At 34.0% G+C, this 18,721-nt stretch overlaps 3 protein-coding genes and 1 pseudogene across 4 annotated transcripts; 2 read left to right on the top strand and 2 right to left on the bottom strand.

Moving 5' to 3' along the window:
* The first annotated feature begins 267 nt into the window (after positions 1-267).
* LOC113868599 (subtilisin-like protease SBT3.5) lies at positions 268-4,623 on the top strand. Of its 2 annotated transcripts, none has more exons than XM_027504324.1 (11): positions 268-569; positions 649-743; positions 873-970; positions 1,095-1,253; positions 1,744-1,855; positions 1,956-2,484; positions 2,566-2,660; positions 2,748-2,990; positions 3,085-3,199; positions 3,290-3,479; positions 3,857-4,623. In XM_027504324.1, exons 1-11 carry the CDS (start codon positions 477-479, stop codon positions 4,417-4,419), a joined length of 2,292 nt encoding a protein of 763 aa, XP_027360125.1. In that variant the 5' UTR covers positions 268-476; the 3' UTR covers positions 4,420-4,623. The 2 variants fall into 2 exon arrangements, with proteins under 2 accessions (XP_027360125.1, XP_027360126.1); XM_027504325.1 differs by having other exon boundaries at positions 268-574; positions 3,857-4,621.
* Positions 4,624-5,889: 1,266 nt separating this feature from the next.
* Positions 5,890-7,726, bottom strand: LOC113869585. Its single transcript, XM_027505980.1, has 2 exons — positions 7,356-7,726; positions 5,890-6,609 (listed from the first exon to the last, which is right to left on the bottom strand). The coding sequence occupies exon 2, from the start codon at positions 6,591-6,593 to the stop codon at positions 6,174-6,176; it is 420 nt and encodes a 139-aa protein (XP_027361781.1). The 5' UTR covers positions 6,594-6,609; positions 7,356-7,726; the 3' UTR covers positions 5,890-6,173.
* A 1,815-nt stretch (positions 7,727-9,541) lies between these two features.
* LOC113869740 (probable L-type lectin-domain containing receptor kinase S.5) lies at positions 9,542-12,927 on the top strand. The gene is made up of 2 exons (XM_027506198.1): positions 9,542-10,986; positions 11,827-12,927. The coding sequence occupies exons 1-2, from the start codon at positions 9,717-9,719 to the stop codon at positions 12,639-12,641; spliced, it is 2,085 nt and encodes a 694-aa protein (XP_027361999.1). The 5' UTR covers positions 9,542-9,716; the 3' UTR covers positions 12,642-12,927.
* Positions 12,928-14,382: 1,455 nt separating this feature from the next.
* LOC113870103 lies at positions 14,383-16,332 on the bottom strand (annotated as a pseudogene).
* Positions 16,333-18,721: the final 2,389 nt, after the last annotated feature.

An 18,721-nucleotide genomic window follows, 5' to 3' on the forward strand; every position in this document is an offset into this window, starting at 1 on the left:
TTAACTAAGTTTCTAATTTTTTAATATTTCTGTTATGGGTCCATAACTTTATTATCTAAGGTTGAGTGTTATGATACATTGCTTTTAACGGTCTCACAGAAATATGGGAGCTTTGCGGTTGCTTTGGCATGCTCTGAAAGCAACAGTCCCTTTCTCTATCCGTGATCAACTCAAACTATGCCCACTACTACTCCACGTTTTCTTATTTTTGCTTTCATATAAATAGTTTTATTAAATTTACATGACATGACACATACCAACGTTACAACTGCAACCATGATTCTAATTCTATCTCTTCTCTAACTCCATCTGCCTTTTCTTTTCTCATATATATTCTTTTTAATCTTGAAGATTCTGAATTGATCACCATTTTTTGCGTCCCTTTGCCTTTATGGAACCCGGTTCTCATTTCATCTTTTTGTCTCTCACTATATGTTAGTATACTACTTTTAGCCAAAGTTTTGAGGTTTATAACAATGTCTTCTTTCGGTTATGCTAGAAGCAGTGTCTTCTTTTATCTGTTTCTTGTAGAGCTTGTTGCAAAAACTAGTTTTTGCTTCTCTACTAAGGTATGGTTTTTTTTCATGTACTTTTGTTTTGGGTGTCGGGAGAGCAAGTTATGGAATCTGGATAGGGTGGCACTGGCAGGTTTACGTTGTGTACATGGGAAGCAAAACTGGGGAAGACCCAGATGACATTCTAAAGCACACCCATCAAATGCTTGCAACTGTTCACAAGGGAAGGTCAGAACTCAGTTATTGCAACAAGTTTTGTGTTGAAAAATTTCGTCTCTCTGCTGCCTTTTTTTTTTTTTTTCATGTTGTTTCAAATGTGTGATTTTCCTTTTTACCTGTTGGGAATGATTTTGACAGTATTGAGGAAGCCCAAGCTTCTCATGTTTATAGCTATAAACATGGTTTTAGAGGCTTTGCAGCCAAGTTGACTGATGAACAGGCTTATCAAATTTCAAGTCAGTGAAATTTTCCAGTTTTCCTTTGCTAATACACAAACACAATGTTCAATTAGTCCTTAAACTTATACTTTTTTAAAGGCTCTTGTAATTTTTTATTTTTTTTATGTTCAAATTTGAGCAGAAATGCCTGGAGTGGTATCTGTTTTTCTCAATTCTAAAAGAAAGTTGCACACCACTCATTCATGGGACTTCATAGGACTTTTGGAAGACGAAACCATGGAGATTCAAGGGTACTCCACCAAAAACCAAGAAAATGTCATTATTGGTTTCATCGATACGGGTGAGTTACTCTTAAAGTAAGGTGAAGCCTTTACGACAACTTTTTGGTAGCAATTTCTTCACCCTTACGTACAACATGCACCTTTTCTTCATACTCCCATGAAGACATTTAATAATCGCTTCATAAGGATTTCCACACCTTTTTTTATTTCTTTAGTAATAGCAGCTAAAGGAAAGTATGATTGAATACACTCGATTTCACTTGACATCATTGTGGTAGTTGAACTCTTGCTTAATCAAACTCCTTTAATTAAATAAACCATCTTTAAATATTACAACTAAACCTAAATTTGTTTTTCTTATTTCCTGTTTTGCTTCTGATACAAATAAAAAAAAAATACTCTCAATGAGATCTAATTTAAAAATGAAAATATTACACTGGGAAATGGTTTAATTTAGGTACTTAAAAGAACTGGAATTTTGTTAATATTTAGAATCGTAGTGGTTTTAATTTATTCATAATCATCAGTCACTGTTCATACTTCATACAGGAATTTGGCCTGAATCCCCAAGCTTCAGAGACACCAACATGCCACCAGTGCCTAGGGAATGGAAAGGTCATTGTCAATTAGGAGAAGCATTCAATTCTTCATCTTGCAACAGGTTTCTGGTTGAATCACACCCTCATCTTTTTTAAGTTTGACTTTATAAGCATTATCAGCATCCAGTTGTGTCATCTCCATTGGTTAATCATTTATCATAGGAAAGTGATAGGAGCTAGATACTACATGAGTGGACATGAAGCAGAAGAAGGGTCAGACAGAAAAGTCTCTTTCAGATCAGCCAGAGATAGCTCTGGCCATGGTAGTCACACAGCTTCCATTGCAGCAGGGCGCTATGTGGCAAACATGAATTATATGGGACTAGCAGCTGGTGGAGCTAGGGGAGGTGCACCTAGGGCTAGGATTGCTGTGTACAAAGCATGTTGGGATTCAGGTTGCTATGATGTGGACTTGTTAGCTGCGTTTGATGATGCCATAAGAGATGGTGTTCACATTATATCGTTGTCTCTGGGTCCTGAAGCACCCCAAGGTGACTATTTCAATGATGCCATATCTGTGGGGTCATTCCATGCTGCTAGCCGTGGAGTCTTGGTGGTAGCATCGGTTGGTAATAATGGAAGTCCTGGTTCTGCCACAAATGTTGCACCATGGATGATCACAGTTGCTGCTAGTTCAATAGATAGGGATTTTACCTCTGATATCATACTGGGAAATGGTGTTAAGATCATGGTAAAGCTTGATTACTTTTTGAACTTTGGTGATTTTCTGCACACTAAGTGGACTCTAATTGGTTCTCTATGAGTGAAATAGGGTGAGAGTCTCAGTATCTTGGATATGAATGCCTCCAGAAGAATTATTCCAGCATCTGAAGCCTTTGATGGATATTTTACTCCTTATCAATCCAGGTGAAGCACAAGGTACTTGAAAGTTGAACCAGCTAAAACTCGATGCACAGGGATGGTTTTTGAATTGAATGTTGTTCATTTCTGCAGTTACTGTGTAGATAGTTCCCTAAATAAGACAAAGGCCAAAGGGAAGGTTCTGGTGTGTCGACATGCAGAGAGTTCAGTTGAGTCAAAGTTGGCAAAGAGTAAGGTAGTGAGAGAGGCCGGTGGAGTTGGGATGATACTCATCGATGAGGCGAATCAAGAACTTGCCATACCATTTGTGATACCTTCAGCTGTTGTTGCAACAAAAACAGGGGAAAGGATTCTATCCTATATCAATAGCACCCGGTTTGTTGTTATATATTCGATAAAATAAGAACTTTTGTTATGTACTGCTGCTATTCTGCAATTCTCTAACTTGGCATTATGTTATGCTTAACAGCATGCCTATGTCAAGGATTTCCAGGGCCAAGACAGTACTAGGAGTTCAGCCTGCACCCCGTGTAGCAGCATTTTCTTCTAAAGGCCCCAATGCTCTGACCCCAGAAATTTTGAAGGTGATATTCTCATTTACATGCCATTAGTTCATAAAATGCCTTTTCATTTTGACTGAATCCGGAAGGATTTCTGGTTGTTCTGCTATGTAGCCTGATATTGCAGCTCCCGGATTAAACATCCTTGCAGCATGGTCTCCAGCTGCAGCTGGAAACATGAAGTTCAATATCATATCAGGAACTTCTATGGCTTGTCCTCATGTAACTGGAATTGCAAGTTTGGTTAAAGCCGTGCATCCTTCATGGTCTCCCTCCGCTGTCAAATCTGCCATCATGACAACTGGTATTACATACTTATAGAGGCCTACATTAAGCAATGTGTTTTGTTTAAGATTCTTCTTAATCGAATATAAACATAAATCTCCCTACTAGATTTATATTGTAGGACAAAACTTTGGTATTTTTCTTTAGGTGTTGTTAGGGCTGTTCACCAATTAAAACTAGAATTTAATTTTACTAAAAGGTTTACATTTAATCTTATCGTAGATTATCGAAGTAAAACTCTTAATTTTGATCAGAAAACAACCCAAATAATTCCTAAGGAATCATACCTAAGTTGTGTCCTGTATGTTATATCCGTCACTTAATGCCTCAAAATAAACTAATAAAGCTCCTTACTATGTCACCATTCAAGAAACTAACCATAAGTTTAATCTGCAGCAACAATTCTGGATAAGCACCACCAACCCATTAGAGCAGATCCTGATAGAAGAATGGCTAATGCATTTGACTACGGGTCAGGATTTGTGAACCCCGCAAGAATTATGGATCCTGGTCTCGTCTATGATTCACATACAGAAGATTTTGTTGCATTCCTCTGTTCACTGGGTTACGATGAGAGTTCACTCCGACTTGTTACAAGAGACAACAGCACATGTGATAAGGCATTCAAAACACCATCAGACCTAAACTATCCTTCTATTGCAGTGCCCAATCTTCAAGACAACTTCACAGTAACTCGAGTTGTGACTAATGTTGGAGAAGCAAAAAGTATATATGAAGCAGTAGTGTTGTCACCTGCTGGAGTTAATGTTACTGTTGTGCCAAATAGGTTAGTCTTCAGAAGAACAGGACAGAAAATCAAGTTTACTGTAAATTTCAAAGTGGTTTCTCCCTCAAAGGGATATGCATTTGGGTTCTTGTCATGGAAGAATGGAAGATCACAGGTCACTAGTCCTTTGGCTGTCAGGGTTGCATCAGCAAGCCTTGGTTTGGTCAGATAGCAAAGGTTGTAAATATGCATACTAGCATAGGACTAGTGAGATTCCCAAAGTCACTATAATCCTAGAACAAATAGTCATACTCATATCCTGATGCAGTCTAAATGATCATTCCCAAATTACATTATAATTTTATGCTTGGAGCAGCAGGTGATACCAAGCACAAAATTGAAGAAATAATATCTTGATGCCCTGACTCAGATTCATAACTATTTGTCAGTTGTCATTACAGAACTTTGTTATGTAGGTTGGTCAGCATTTGCCATGCATAAGTTTGGTGTTATGCCTTGTCCCACCGAAGAGGCTAAGTTAATATTTCATCTCTAAATAATAATAATAAAAATGTAAGTGAATAATTATATGGTTATTTAAAATGATGTTTTTTTTTAAATAAAAACAAATTGATATATATTTTGCTCGCCAAAACAATAGTTTATTTCTAGTATTATAAAGCTAACTAGCTAACATCTCTCGTATTCTCTCAACCATTTTTAAAAAAAAGGAATCTCGCATTCCCATGCTCTTTTTCGATACATTACTTACCTCAATGCATTTTCGATTATTAAGGATTTTTCTTTCCAAATTATTTTACATAATTAAATATTTACTCACTCATTTTAGGAGTATAAATGAATGTTAACGTCTTCCCTTATACAGCTTGGAACAAATCCAAGGGCAAAAAATTCATATATTTATGTTAAAGCATCAACGATGATTGAATAAGAATACTAGGCCTGGGTTAACGGAAGTTGTCTGTAGGGCAGTCAACAAGTATCAGTGATGTGTTTGGTTCCTCCAATATCTGTTCAGAAGTCTGAAGCTACAGTGAGGTTGTATTTTTTTTGGATAAAATTTCCTTTCTATGAAATTTCAACATCTCTTGTCTCGGTATTTTCTTCCTTACATCAGTAAAGACACTTCTGAATGTATGCGGCAAAATGGACTAGTCCTATTTTCAAAGTTAAATCGTGTCATTTTCAGTTCTTCACCAATAAGCAAAAAGGAAACCAGGCAGTAGAAAGAGTAAACTCAATCCCCATTTTGCTTTGTTTTAAATCTCTTGTATAATCCGTCATCCAATGACATCTTAGGTATCCAGTTGGATTTGAACTGGCAACCCTGTTCTACAAGGTCTAGAAACTAGAAAAGCTAGTTTTGCTTAGAGGAATTTCAGAATCATATAGCATGCACTCTGTCCAGACTTCATTAACTACTCGAATTCCAAGCCACTTCGCTTTAGCTCAGCAAAGCCATACCAAACAATTTACTAGTTAGCAATCATATTTTATTTCCTCTTCACTGGTGTACGTCTCAATTCATTGGCTGCAGAATATTCAAATAGTAAAATTCTTTACCAATCAGAAACACCAATATGCAGCAACTTCATGAGTGTTATATCACCCTTACTTTTGAACTTGGATGTCTAGTTGAGCGCCAAGTTAGTTGTCCAATGACAGAATCTTGTTGCTTTTTAAAATAGTATATCATAATTCATAGGAAACTACAGGATTCCAGATGGTAAATAACCACAGTGAACAAGAAATATGAACAACCCACTATGATTGAAGACATAATTATTTAAGTATCCTGACTGCATCCTAGACAATAGTGAACGGACAAATTATTTTTATCCATCCAGTATCTAAATAGCTACACAAAAGGAGCCAACAGTGACTTCTATTTTAGGCATCATATAACAACATATAGATGTCATGATAAAGAGATGAAATGACGCAGTGTTAACATAGTTGCAAACACTATGAGTGTATCACCGATGGATCAACAAGGCCTTCCATTACAACAAGCTGATCCAGCAGCGCAATCTTTTCTTCTTCCAGTGTTTTTACCTCATCTTCAACCTCTCTTAGCTCTTTCCCTAATGCAAAGCTCTCATCCTCCAACAACAAATACTTCCGCCTCAACACACGGTACTCGTTCCCAGCTGCAGAGGAGTCAGGCAATGAATCTGAATTGGAACCTTCCTGTTTCTGAAAATGTGGTGACACTTCAGTCATCAAGTGTCTTTTGGAACCTTTTTTGGATGGAGGCACCTGTCCATCTTCCCTGACATCATTCCCATGCAATTGAAATAAAGATGCCTTTTGAATTGAGCTTTTCTTCTTCCTTGGCTTATTATTCAAGATCTCCTCCGACAAAGGAATTCTTGGATCTTGCATTTCTCACTAATAGTCACTGCAGAATAAGAAAGGGAAAAAAAAGGGATAACAACACACACATCTTGAAGTTAGTTGAAGTGAATAACTATATATAAGCACTGAAGTTAATAACCAAAAGCATGACACTTATGACTTCAAAATTGAAAGAAAGATTAAAAAACCTGTAAATATGGATTCAACGCAGAAGCTACAACTAGTAGCTTTGACGTAAATATGGATTCATTTGCAATTAAGCGCGAAACCAAACACACAGCTAAAGTAAAAAAAATACTTTTCATAAAGAAAGTTATCTGGATTCCTCAGACTAAGAGAGGAAGGCTTAAATTTTATCTACAGTAAATGTAAATACTTTAAATAAATAAAAAGCTGCCACATCAATGCGAAAACTTTCACTTCTAATTAAACTTTCTGATTGGATTTTTCAAACAGGCAGAAACACATGATTGATTAACGGATACCTAATAAAACTTCCGTCTTGATTTATAAAAAAACTGGCAATAATTCATGCATTAGCACAAGAAAGTTAAATTTGTTAGAACGAAACGGACAGACACACATGTTCTCCCCAATTTTGTAGATGAATAGACGATCTCAAGCAACAAATACCCAAATCGGAAAAACAAAAGAAAAATCGATCGACAAAATTAAAACCCTTCTTCGAAATTTAAAATGCAGTAGAGATTAGAAGAATAAAAAAACAAAAAACAAAAATTGGTATGAAATTCAGGTTTAAACGTGGACGAAAGGGTGGAACAGCCAAACCTTGCGAAGGTAATTGAAGAAGGTGTTGATTTTTGTCTTCAATTGAAACGTGAAGAGGGAGGAGATCTTCAATGTTGAATTAGGGTTCAATTGAAAACAGATCAAAATGGTGGTAACCTTGTTTACATTCGCATACCGGTAATTGCTGACTTGTCAACCAATGATTCGTTATACATCAATATTCATGCCTTCCATGAACACCCCACTTTTTCATTTCAGTAGAATTTTTCTTTTTCAATTTTTAGAAAATGCTAAAAAGAAAAATCTCGAATTTAGATGTCTAATGTCTTGCAGTAAGTAGTTGATATAATCGTCAATGTTCTGAAATTTTGATCCTTCTAAAAAAATTGTTATCTATAAGGAACAGAGACGATATAAGATTAGACTAAGGAAGAGATATCTTTAGATAAGATAAACAAATATCTCTATTTTTTTTTTTTCTTTTCATGTATTTTTTAAGTGAGATAAACTTCAGCTTAAAATTTAGATTTTGATTTGATCAAGTTTTAAATTACTTTAAAATGACTTAACTAAAATGAAAATTCAAAATTTAAGACTACACATTTAATTAAATAAATAACAATAAATTAAAAATTATCAATGACAATTTTGTTTAAAAAAAAAAATTAAACTACCAATAATTGTCAGTGACAGTTTTTTCAGTTTAATTTTTAAAATTTTTAATATTTCTATAATTTTGTATAAAATCTGATATTTTAATATTTTTTATATAAAAAAGTCAAATTTTGAACAACATTCACAAAAAATATTTATATATTATCCACTAATAAAAATTTTATATTGACAATAAAAATAAATAAAATAATTTTTTAAAAAGATTTAGAATGAGTCAAAATATTTAAAAAACTAAAATTTTAATTTAGTAAAATTTATTTGTTTAAATGTCTTTTATTAGAGAACAATATTTTTAAGTCTAAAAAAATAATGTTTTAAATATTTAATATAACTACATTTACTAAAATTTAAAATTAAAATAAAATATACTAATTAATATATACATGCTCATATAGAATGACAAGATTTTAACTTATGTTTTTGAAAAAAAAATACTAGTTGTTATTTAATAATTGAGGTTACGCATATGAGTTCATCAAAAGTTCGTGACGATGCAAACAAATTATATGATAGCAAACGCTAATATTTTATTTAAAAACAGAGATAAATGATAATTTTTTCCATAATTGATAATTTGATAAGAAGAAAAACGAAAGTTTTGTGTGAGTTTTTACACCAAACATCAAAATCCTTCGTTGTACTATTCGCGTTGAAAGAAAGTCAATGGTGTGCTTTTAAAAATACTTATTTAAAGATTATTGTAAAAAAACAAAGTGAAATTACTTTTATATATATAAATAATTATAGAATAATATGTGTATTAATATGTTTTGCTGATTAATTTTCATTTTCAATTTTCTTTCAACTTGTCATTATATTTTAGCGCAAAATACTGTGCTTAAGCTCATAAATAAATAAATAAATATTAAATTAAAACTAAGAGACATATGACATATGAATGATTATAAAGCAAAAGGTAAATAAGATTAAACTATGAGCAAGTTGAGCCAAAAGCCCAAAAGAAAATTAAAGGAATTATAAAGCTTATAAAGAACGGGAAACAACTGTATTAGGTCACACGCTAAAGTTAAAGGACAACATGCAAATATTATACATCAACAACGTTGTTTTTTTGCCTGTCATACTTTTCTTCAAAAACTCGCTTATATGTCAAAGCATCTTTTCTTCTTTTAACAAACAAAAGTAAATAAAAAGCACACACTGCTCATCAGATTATGGGATCCCAAACTAAGCCCACCACCATCATAAACTAATATCATAATGATATTAATTAAAAACAATAATTAATTTTATTATTTTAAGATTATTTTAGTGTTTCATCCAAAATTCTAAAAAACAAAAGAAAAAAGATTTCATCCAACTCAACAGCATCGTTAGACTCGTTGCATATAATGTATTAAATGCTTTGATGCTCCTCACCTTCATAGGTTTTCTCTTAATAAGTCATAATATGTTTTGGCACAAATTTTAATAATTTTAAATTAATTTGCTTAAGACACTGATTAATAAAAAAAATATAAAAAAAAGGGTTGATTTTGAAGTATAAAATATTTGGCGGACAAAAAACACGGAGTTCAATGGAAAGTTCGTAGAAAACAAAGCTAAGAACACCGATTTCAAACGTTGTTGCAGAAGACAATGTCATTCTCATTCCTCGCAGTGAGAAATTATAACAAAAGCAGGTAAGTAAGGATTTAGAAATCAAGAAAAAGATAATAAAACACATCACGTTCTCCATTATTCAAATCACGAATATAGCTGGCCATGCTTCCACTCCAATGCACCATCATCATCAACCGCCACAAAATGCCTACTTACTTCGCCGCCGTCATCACTATTCTCCTCCTCTTCCCGGCGGCTACTTCCCAAGCCCAGATTCTCCAAAAGGAAACCCACAATTTCGGTCCCTTCAACCAATCCTACTTCAACATCTTTGAGATCATTCCCTCTGCCGCCATCAACTTCGGCGCTCTCCAAGTAACTCCCGACAGCACCGGCAACGTCTCCCTCAACAACTTCTCCGGCAGAGTCTTCTTCATCAACCCCTTCAAACTCTGGGACGATAACGACATCAACGGGAAACTCGTTTCGTTCAACACTTCCTTCCTCGTCAACGTTTTCCGACCCAAAAACGACACTCCCGGCGAAGGCATAACCTTTCTCATCGCTCCTTCTCTTTCCGTCCCTCTCAACAGTTACGGCCAGTTCCTCGGCCTCACCAACGCCTCCACCGACGGTAACAGAACCAACCAAATCGTCGCCGTCGAACTTGACACCGTCAAGCAGGACTTCGACCCCGACGACAACCACATCGGGCTTGACATTAACGGCGTTCACTCCAACGTTACCGTTTCTCTGTCACCTTTGGGGTTCGAGATCGCCCCGAACGACACGCGCTTTCACGTGCTGTGGGTGCAGTATGACGGTGACCGGAAGGTTATCGACGTGTACATGGCGGAGCAGGGTGATAAGGACGCTCCTATAGTAGCGAAACCAGCGAAGCCGATTTTAAGTTCGGGTCTTGATCTGAAAGAGGTGGTGAATCAGGTTTCGTATTTTGGGTTCTCTGCTTCAACCGGAGACACCGTTGAGTTGAATTGCGTTCTCAAGTGGAACATTTCTATTGAGATTTTTCCTGAAAAGGGTGGGAATGGAAATGCGTTGAAGATTGGTTTGGGTGTTGGGGTGCCTTTGGTGCTTCTTCTTGTGGTTGGTGTTGTTGGGTTGGTTTACTGGTTACGTAAGAAGAATAGGAAAAGTGACCCTCAGATTTTGGGAACGCTTAAGAGTCTTCCTGGAACACCCAGGGAGTTTAGGTTTCAGGAATTGAAGAAGGCTACCAATAATTTCGATGAGAGGCATAAGCTTGGACAGGGTGGATACGGTGTCGTTTATAGAGGGACACTTCCCAGGGAGAAATTGGAAGTGGCTGTTAAGAAGTTCTCTAGGGATAAGATGAAAAGCACCGATGATTTCTTGTCTGAACTCACCATTATCAATCGTCTCCGTCATAAACATCTTGTTCGATTATTGGGTGAGTTTCCGTTTATCCAATGCTTACAAGTTAAAATCAGTTTTTTTTTTCTCATCATGTTCGATTTTATTTGAAGTTTCAGTTTGGTTTAGGTTCGATTTGGAGTAAATCTATCAATTTCTAATGAACCCTTCTGAAATTCAAGTTATTAGGATTTAGATCCGACAGTAGTTCTGTCCAGATCAACATCGTCATCTTCTAGGAATATTTGAAACCCATGTGTGGGCATTATTGTATGCTGCCAAATTCTGTAGCACACATATTCGCTGACAACTTTGACCAGCTATGGTCACGGTTGGTGGTGTCCTAATGACATGACGAGTTGCTCCATGTTCTTGTAATGTTTGATCTGAACCTTTATGGTTCCGTATTTGGTCCCGTTAGGTTCCTTTTGTTTTGAAAGTGACCTTAATTTTGATACATTCTGTCCCTAGTCAATATTAACCACTCCATTAGAGATAACCTTTCCCTGCCTTTTGGTCCCGTCCAAAGATGATTCATTGAAGCTTCCTATATAATATAAATTTCCCACATAATCTTATAACGTTGTCAACCGAAATTTACTATCTTATATGGTTGAGGTCGAAGTGACAAGAAGCATCCTGCCGGCCATTGTTTTCATAGTCTTCTTATTGTAAGATAAAAAGCATGAAGTCCTTATTTTTAATGAAAATGCATACACAATTAGTTTCCCTTGACTTACAAGCATTACCAACTAGTGGTACATAAAATAAACTTGAAGTCAATTGCAATAGTTTCTCTGCCCTTGCCACCATATTATAATTTACAATAGCAATTAATGTTTTTATTCAAGCATCTGATTTTAATAATAATATGCAGGATGGTGCCACAAAAACGGGGTATTGCTCTTAGTGTACGAATACATGCCTAATGGAAGCTTGGACAACCACATTTTTTGTGAGGAAGGGAGCAGCACGACCCCACTAAGTTGGCATCTAAGGTACAAGATCATATCAGGGGTGGCTTCTGCATTGAATTATCTACATTACGAGTATGATCAAACAGTGGTTCACAGAGACCTTAAAGCCAGCAACATCATGCTGGACTCGGACTTCAATGCTCGTTTAGGTGACTTTGGCTTGGCACGTGCACTGGAGAACGAGAAAACATCATATGCAGAATTGGAAGGAGTGCATGGCACCATGGGGTACATTGCACCTGAATGCTTTCACACGGGTAAGGCCACAAGGGAATCGGATGTTTATGGGTTTGGAGCAGTGCTCCTTGAGGTTGTGTGTGGTCAAAGACCATGGACAAAGATTGAGGGGTATCAGTTCTTGGTGGATTGGGTGTGGCACTTGCATCGTGAGGGAAGGATACTAGAGGCAGTGGATCCAAGACTTGAGAATGACTATGTGATTGAAGATGCTGAGAGGATTTTGAAATTAGGACTTGCTTGTTCTCATCCTACTGCTAGTGAGAGACCTAAGATGCAAACAATTGTTCAGATCATATCTGGGTCAGTGAATGTGCCTAATGTGCCACCATTCAAGCCATCTTTTGTGTGGCCAGCTGTGGATCTTGGAAGCCTTTTAAGTGACTTTACAGCAACTAGCACATCTGAGTACACACCCGTTGACAGTTACACACAATCTATGAATGTTGAATTCTCTGATAGCAGCTCTCTGGTTTAAAATTTGCTTTCCACTATGGATTCCAATTCCATCCTCTCTCTTTTTTTCCTGTGTCTGTATGTTGGTCAGCCCTTCTACTTACTAAGTTAAATTTTCTTCCTATGAAATAATGGAAGAAAATTTCTTCAGACGCTTTTTAGTTATTTTAATTTGACTTGATTTTTAAGCAATGGGGTATAGATTCTTTTAGTTTTCTTTTTCCTTCTAATTTTTGTTGGAAAGGAATGAAATTGGGGTGCAACTCTGTAAATTTTTATGAAATATCTTAATTCAGTGCTTGTTTTTGCATTCTCTTATTTTTATTTTTCAATGACAAAGAAAGTTGAAGCCGAGTTGAGCCCAGAAAAATTATAATAAGGTGGAGTCTTCAAAGTTCAAATTCACTTACGATATATTTTGGTCCAAGGTGGGAATGAGTGGTATTTTGCCTTGGGATAAAAGTGTTGGGAAATATTAGTTCAAAATATTATTATAATTTTTTTTTTAATTAATGGGTCATGGATAAATCATACAAGAACTCTTTCAACCTAAAACTTAATGGTTAGTAAGTTTTTAAGTCTTTATCATAAAACTTGTACAAATTAACGATGAAACATTGTAATAATCGTTTATTTACAAAATAGCCTACGATGTGGGGTAAGGAGGCCCCAAAAAATTGGATTCGGGGGAGGGAAAGGATAAGAAATAAACACGAAGACCATATGGTTCTCCTCAAGACTTTGCTTGGCAATTTTTAGTGTGTCTAGGTTAGTGGTTGCAAAATTAATTTTCAATAATCTTGATTTTATGAAATTAACTTATAATTAGAATTGGGTTTTAAATAATCTTGATTTTCAATAATCTACGATGATGGTTTCCACCCCAATTCAAACATACAAAGAATCAAATATTTAGAAAATAAAATAAAATAAATAGAATCAAAGAATCATCGAGCAAGCTTTTGGAGGTGGGCCGACTCAACTAATGCCTAAGCTCAAAACAATTTTTGAAATGAAAATTTTTAAAATTACTTCAACATAAATTATTGACATTACTTCGTGAACAAGTAAAATAGGTAACAAATAGTTATCACAGTCAATATGTTAAGGGCTCTGATTTATTGCAATATTTTTAATATTAAATAGTGAGATATATATTTTAATTGTGACTGATGTACTAATAAAAGTTAGTAGTAAAAAATAATTAAAATAGTAGCTAATTAAGTGAGATGTATCATAATAATATGATAATTTTTTTTTAAAAATATTTATTCTCAATATTATTTATATGTAATTGATATTTTTAACAATAAATATTAATAATCAATAATATTTTTCGGGATCTAAAACAGAAGTTTTAGTTAAGTGATATTAAAATAGGTCCCTTTTTGGAGAATTCCACGGTTGATGTTACTGAGAGAATTGTAATAATAACTCACTTAAAATATTTTATTCAAACACACTCTAAAATTAAATATTCAAGCAATAAATTTTAATACATAAAATTATAAATTCTTTTAGAAAAATGAATTACTCACTTAAAATATCTCACCCATGCACACACTGAACCAACAAATTGAAATGCCTTCATGCATGTTATCTTTTTGCATGATGTACATTCAGTAAGTAGAGAGGAATCAAGATCCATGAATAAGCTCCATGTATAAATACAATACTATCATGGAGCTAATATTGTAGGCTTTATTCATGCAATTTCATTTTCATTACCCATTTATTCATTCCCCGTCACAAGTCCCTCGAAGTTAATTATTAACACTTTGGTTCCCATCACCAGGCAAAGTGAAATATTTCAAGGCTCCACCAGTGTGCATCTTGTTGGAGATTCTGACCTTCCTATAATCTTCATAAATAAAAGGTTGAAACAGACGTGGGTGATGATGGTCCACCAATTCTGCTGGGGCCTCAACATTTCTTTTCTTTGGTCCTAACATGAATGTAGCAATTGATAGACGTTTGCTTGCTTCCTTGCATAGGACTCGTTGCTCCACGTTGCGAAACCTTCCATTGCTCCATACCTTAATACATTTATATATTATGCTCAGAATTTGCATATAACACAAGTAGTACGTTTAACTACATCATCATAGCAGAAAAATGGGCTGACCCAACTCGCCTAAGATCTGTTCTTTAAACTTTGAGTAAATTTGGACTCTTTTAGCTTAATTCAATCAAGCCTTTGAAAGCCCACAAAAAATAACACTTTACCCGTTTCGAATATTATTTTTTAGAAGTAGGTTTGTAATAGAGTTTAGTATAAGTTAGAATGAAGGTGATAACTTACTGTTACACACTTACATGGCCAACTTCGCCAAGATTGACAAGGAGGGAGCCAGCTAATGGAGGGACTGGCACAAATGAGCCAGAAATGTGCATGACTTCAAGACCACCAACATTTTCGTCATCTTGAAGAATGGTTAGGAAGCCTGAATCTGTGTGTATTTGAACTCCAGAGGATCCATTACACCCACAGATTCAGCCACCTTTTTTCCTAATTCTACAGCCAAGCCATGAATTGCTTGCCCGTAAGCCTCCAGTATTTCCCTGACAACTCAATCACAAGCCAATAAATGAACATGTCTGTTTTTGGGTACACAATCCAAACTAGTTAATACTATTTACCCATGTTTTACACGGGGTTATTTATAAATAAAATACAACTTATTTAATTTTAAGATATTATTAACCTTAGCTGAGAATAAACAGATAATAATAATAAAATTTTATTAAAAAATATTTATTATATTTTTAAAATTTCAATATAATAACTCTATTTTTTTTATAAAATTTTTTATTTATAAAAATACTTAAACTGAAACTTAAAGACTGAGATTAACTACCCTTAATTTTATATACACAATAATAACTGCCGACAATCGTCACTGATCTACTCCATTTTATTTTTTTTTTAAATATTGTCTTATATTGTTTTGCCAGAATGGGTTACACATGCAAATTTTTAATTACAGTTCTATCTATCTAGGGCATAATATTCTTCTATAAATCGTTACATCATGTTAAAGTGCTCAAAGTCAAAAGGCAAGTTTTACTGATCTGGCAACCACATGGATATAAAAATGCCAATTGAGTTTTAGTTTTCGAGTTTTAAACTTTTATTTGATCTTTTGCGAAGTAATTATTGTTAAACAGATCTAACCAATTAATAAGCACTGAATAATCTCAGAAAAGGATATAATAGGAAATTCTAATTTATTTATTTATTGTTGTAAGAATTATCAATTTAAGTTAGAGTTTAAAACTCTAATTTGAATAGAGAAAATAAGTTGAAATGATGGAATAAACTTTGATAAACTTTGACAAACTTTGACAAAGTTTGGTGCATAATCATAAACAAACCTTTGGTGGGATGAGGCTTCAAGTTGAGAACAGAAATTGTGCATGGCTTGAGAGGAACACAAGTCATAGATGGCCAAGGCCTCATAGAGAGGGTTGATTTCACTTGGTGCCATGTAACCACTGCCAACAATGCTTTCAGTGTTGCGCTTCTTAATCTCCATAGGAAGCTCAAGCAAAGCTCCAACCACCTCCTTTATGTTTTCCATAAGGGTTGGGGGAATAGAATGGTTAATGAGCCTGAAACAACCCCATTTTTCACATGCCTCTCTTAGCTTCTTGCATTCCCCTTCCTCTGAAATCTTCTCCAAATCAATCACTGGAATAGTGGTTCCCTCCATGCTTCTGTTTCTCTATTATTGTCTTTGCTCCTCTCAATATCACACACGTTTTTGCACCCATATAAGCAACCTAGGACCTATTAGTCTATTTTTCTTTTTTATAACATACTTCACTTATCATATTCACTAATATTAATATGTTATTTTTAGACGTTATTTTATTTATTCATTGCTTCTAAAGTCGTGTATATTTTAAAGATTTTGTTTGAAAGTTTGAAAAAAAAAAGATAAAAGAGGAAAGAAAAAGAGAGAAGGAAAAATATTAAATGATATATTATAAATTTTTAAACAAATTAATTATTTTGAAATCATTTTAATAGAGATAAAAGCTTATAAATATTATATAATACTTTCATTATTTAAATCTGAAAGTTGATAGCATCTATAATATCATGTATCATTATTTATATCTCTTATCAATATCATTATAATATCTATAAATTAAATTAAAAAAATCCAATAAGTAATAAAATAAATTTCACATTTATTCGAATATTTAACATAATTATATTTAAAATTTAAATAAGCTAATTTGCGTGTATGTATCAAAATGAGGAAACAAATTTGAATTCTACTTTATCCTCACCTACTTGTATCAATCCCTATCACGTGCTCCAATGTTCCATTTTCTACTTACTGTGACAAATCATGGTTTTATTTTATTAAATATAGACTATTTTTTTTTGTTAATATGATAAGTTCTTTTGTTATGGCATTATAATAATTTGACATAGAAAAATAATACGATTATATATCTTCGGATCGAAATTATCAAAAGAAAAAGTTACAAAGAGCACGATACAACTCATAATACTAAAATCAATAGGATATAAATATGGGTCAGTTTACTTAATTTACCTATGGTTTGAATTAAAAAGTTTTATGCTTGTGAGTTCGCCTAGTTTAGAAAATAAAAATATGTGTCAAAACACAAGTAAATTCTTTAATTTTAAAAAAATTAAAATAATTAAGCCATTTTTTATATGTATAAAAAAACAAGTTAAAAATTATTTAATATCTAAAAATAATTAAATGTTAATTTTTACAATAATTTAAAGTATTTAATAAAGTGTATTTAATATTAATAATGGTTATCACACTTATCCCTCCTTATCTAAAGAAACGTCAAGGACTAAAAAATAATCATTATTAACAAAACTTTAAGAAATAAACTTAGAAAGAACACGCAGTGTTGTATAAATAAAAAGATTTTTATTAATCACTTTTTGCCTTATACGCAAATGCTCTCCTCTATTTAGAGAGGAAGAAGAGCAAAACTTTTTACAGCTAGATTATACCTTATAAGATTTTGATATCTTTTTTAAAGACACTTTAAGCAAATAGTACAAGCCTTAGTACAATTATTTAGATAAAACAAACCAAAAGTAAAAGCATAAAGATATTTCTTACCATCATGAACACTACCTCAAACACCACCCAAACCACTTCTACTGAACTTTCCCTATCTTTTTAAATTCTCTTATGTCATTTCCAAAAAACTGTATCAGAATTGAAACTAAGAAAATTGAGAATTTGATTGATTACACTTATGTACCAGAAGAAGCTAAACTCTATGAATCTGTTGATCTTGAGATTTCCAAAACTTTCATTGAGCATTGGAGATCAGAAGGTTATACAACTCTTCATTTTGGAGCTGTAAGGTTAATCCTAACCTTACATGGCAGAAAGAATTTGCCTATCTCTGTTGTCGAAATTGCTCTCCTTGACACCACATATTTCTACTATCAAAATGCTATGATTGCAACTTTTTTTACTATTCTTCATGCTGGAAGCGTAGTCTTAACCATATTTTCCAACTATAATGTGGCCCTAAAAAACAAAACCCTTCTGAATAGGCTAAAAGTACAAATCCAAATTACTGGAGCAGAGCAAGTTGAAGAGGCCTTGTCTACTACACGTCACCATCAGATGATCTATCATCTTGAAAATCATGCACACAACCTACCTATACTAGGTACTTCGAGTGACACTTTTTTGTCATAGCTAATCGGGATGAGGATGATGTTCCCTTAATCGTCCAAGTACGCAGACAAATCTCAAAAAAAGAACTTCTCAAACTAGTTCCGTTGGAATGGACTACCAACTATGAAAAGATTCATAAAAATAACAGACCAATCCAATCTTTTGAAGTTATTTTTAGAAGATCTATTGATGATACTGTTCGAACAACTTTCAAAAAGCCAGAAGAAGAACCCAACAAGTCTACCCATTGTTTTCAATCCATGATGATCATTCCTGCAGAAGAAGAAGATCAAATTCCCATTTATAGCTTTAAACCAAATGGCTCTCCTATCTATTCTGATACGTTTGATGGCCATTTCATGTGGGATGTAGATCCTTCCATGTGTGATCCCGATTGTTACTGTTA

Source organism: Abrus precatorius, unplaced genomic scaffold (genome assembly GCF_003935025.1).
Source record: "Abrus precatorius isolate BTA unplaced genomic scaffold, Abrus_2018 Scaffold6, whole genome shotgun sequence".
In the NCBI taxonomy this organism is placed as follows: domain Eukaryota; kingdom Viridiplantae; phylum Streptophyta; class Magnoliopsida; order Fabales; family Fabaceae; genus Abrus; species Abrus precatorius.

What these genes read in the sequence shown, in the direction of transcription:
- LOC113868599 (XM_027504324.1), top strand. Translation starts at nt 477, where the DNA reads ATGTCTTCTTTCGGTTATGCTAGAAGCAGTGTCTTCTTTTATCTGTTT. An exon ending in TTTACTCCTTATCAATCCAG is followed by an intron (nt 2,661 to 2,747) that starts GTGAAGCACAAG and finishes TCATTTCTGCAG; the next exon opens with TTACTGTGTAGATAGTTCCC. An exon ending in ATCTGCCATCATGACAACTG is followed by an intron (nt 3,480 to 3,856) that starts GTATTACATACT and finishes TTTAATCTGCAG; the next exon opens with CAACAATTCTGGATAAGCAC.
- LOC113869585 (XM_027505980.1), bottom strand. Translation starts at nt 6,593, where the DNA reads ATGCAAGATCCAAGAATTCCTTTGTCGGAGGAGATCTTGAATAATAAG.
- LOC113869740 (XM_027506198.1), top strand. Translation starts at nt 9,717, where the DNA reads ATGCTTCCACTCCAATGCACCATCATCATCAACCGCCACAAAATGCCT. An exon ending in ACATCTTGTTCGATTATTGG is followed by an intron (nt 10,987 to 11,826) that starts GTGAGTTTCCGT and finishes AATAATATGCAG; the next exon opens with GATGGTGCCACAAAAACGGG.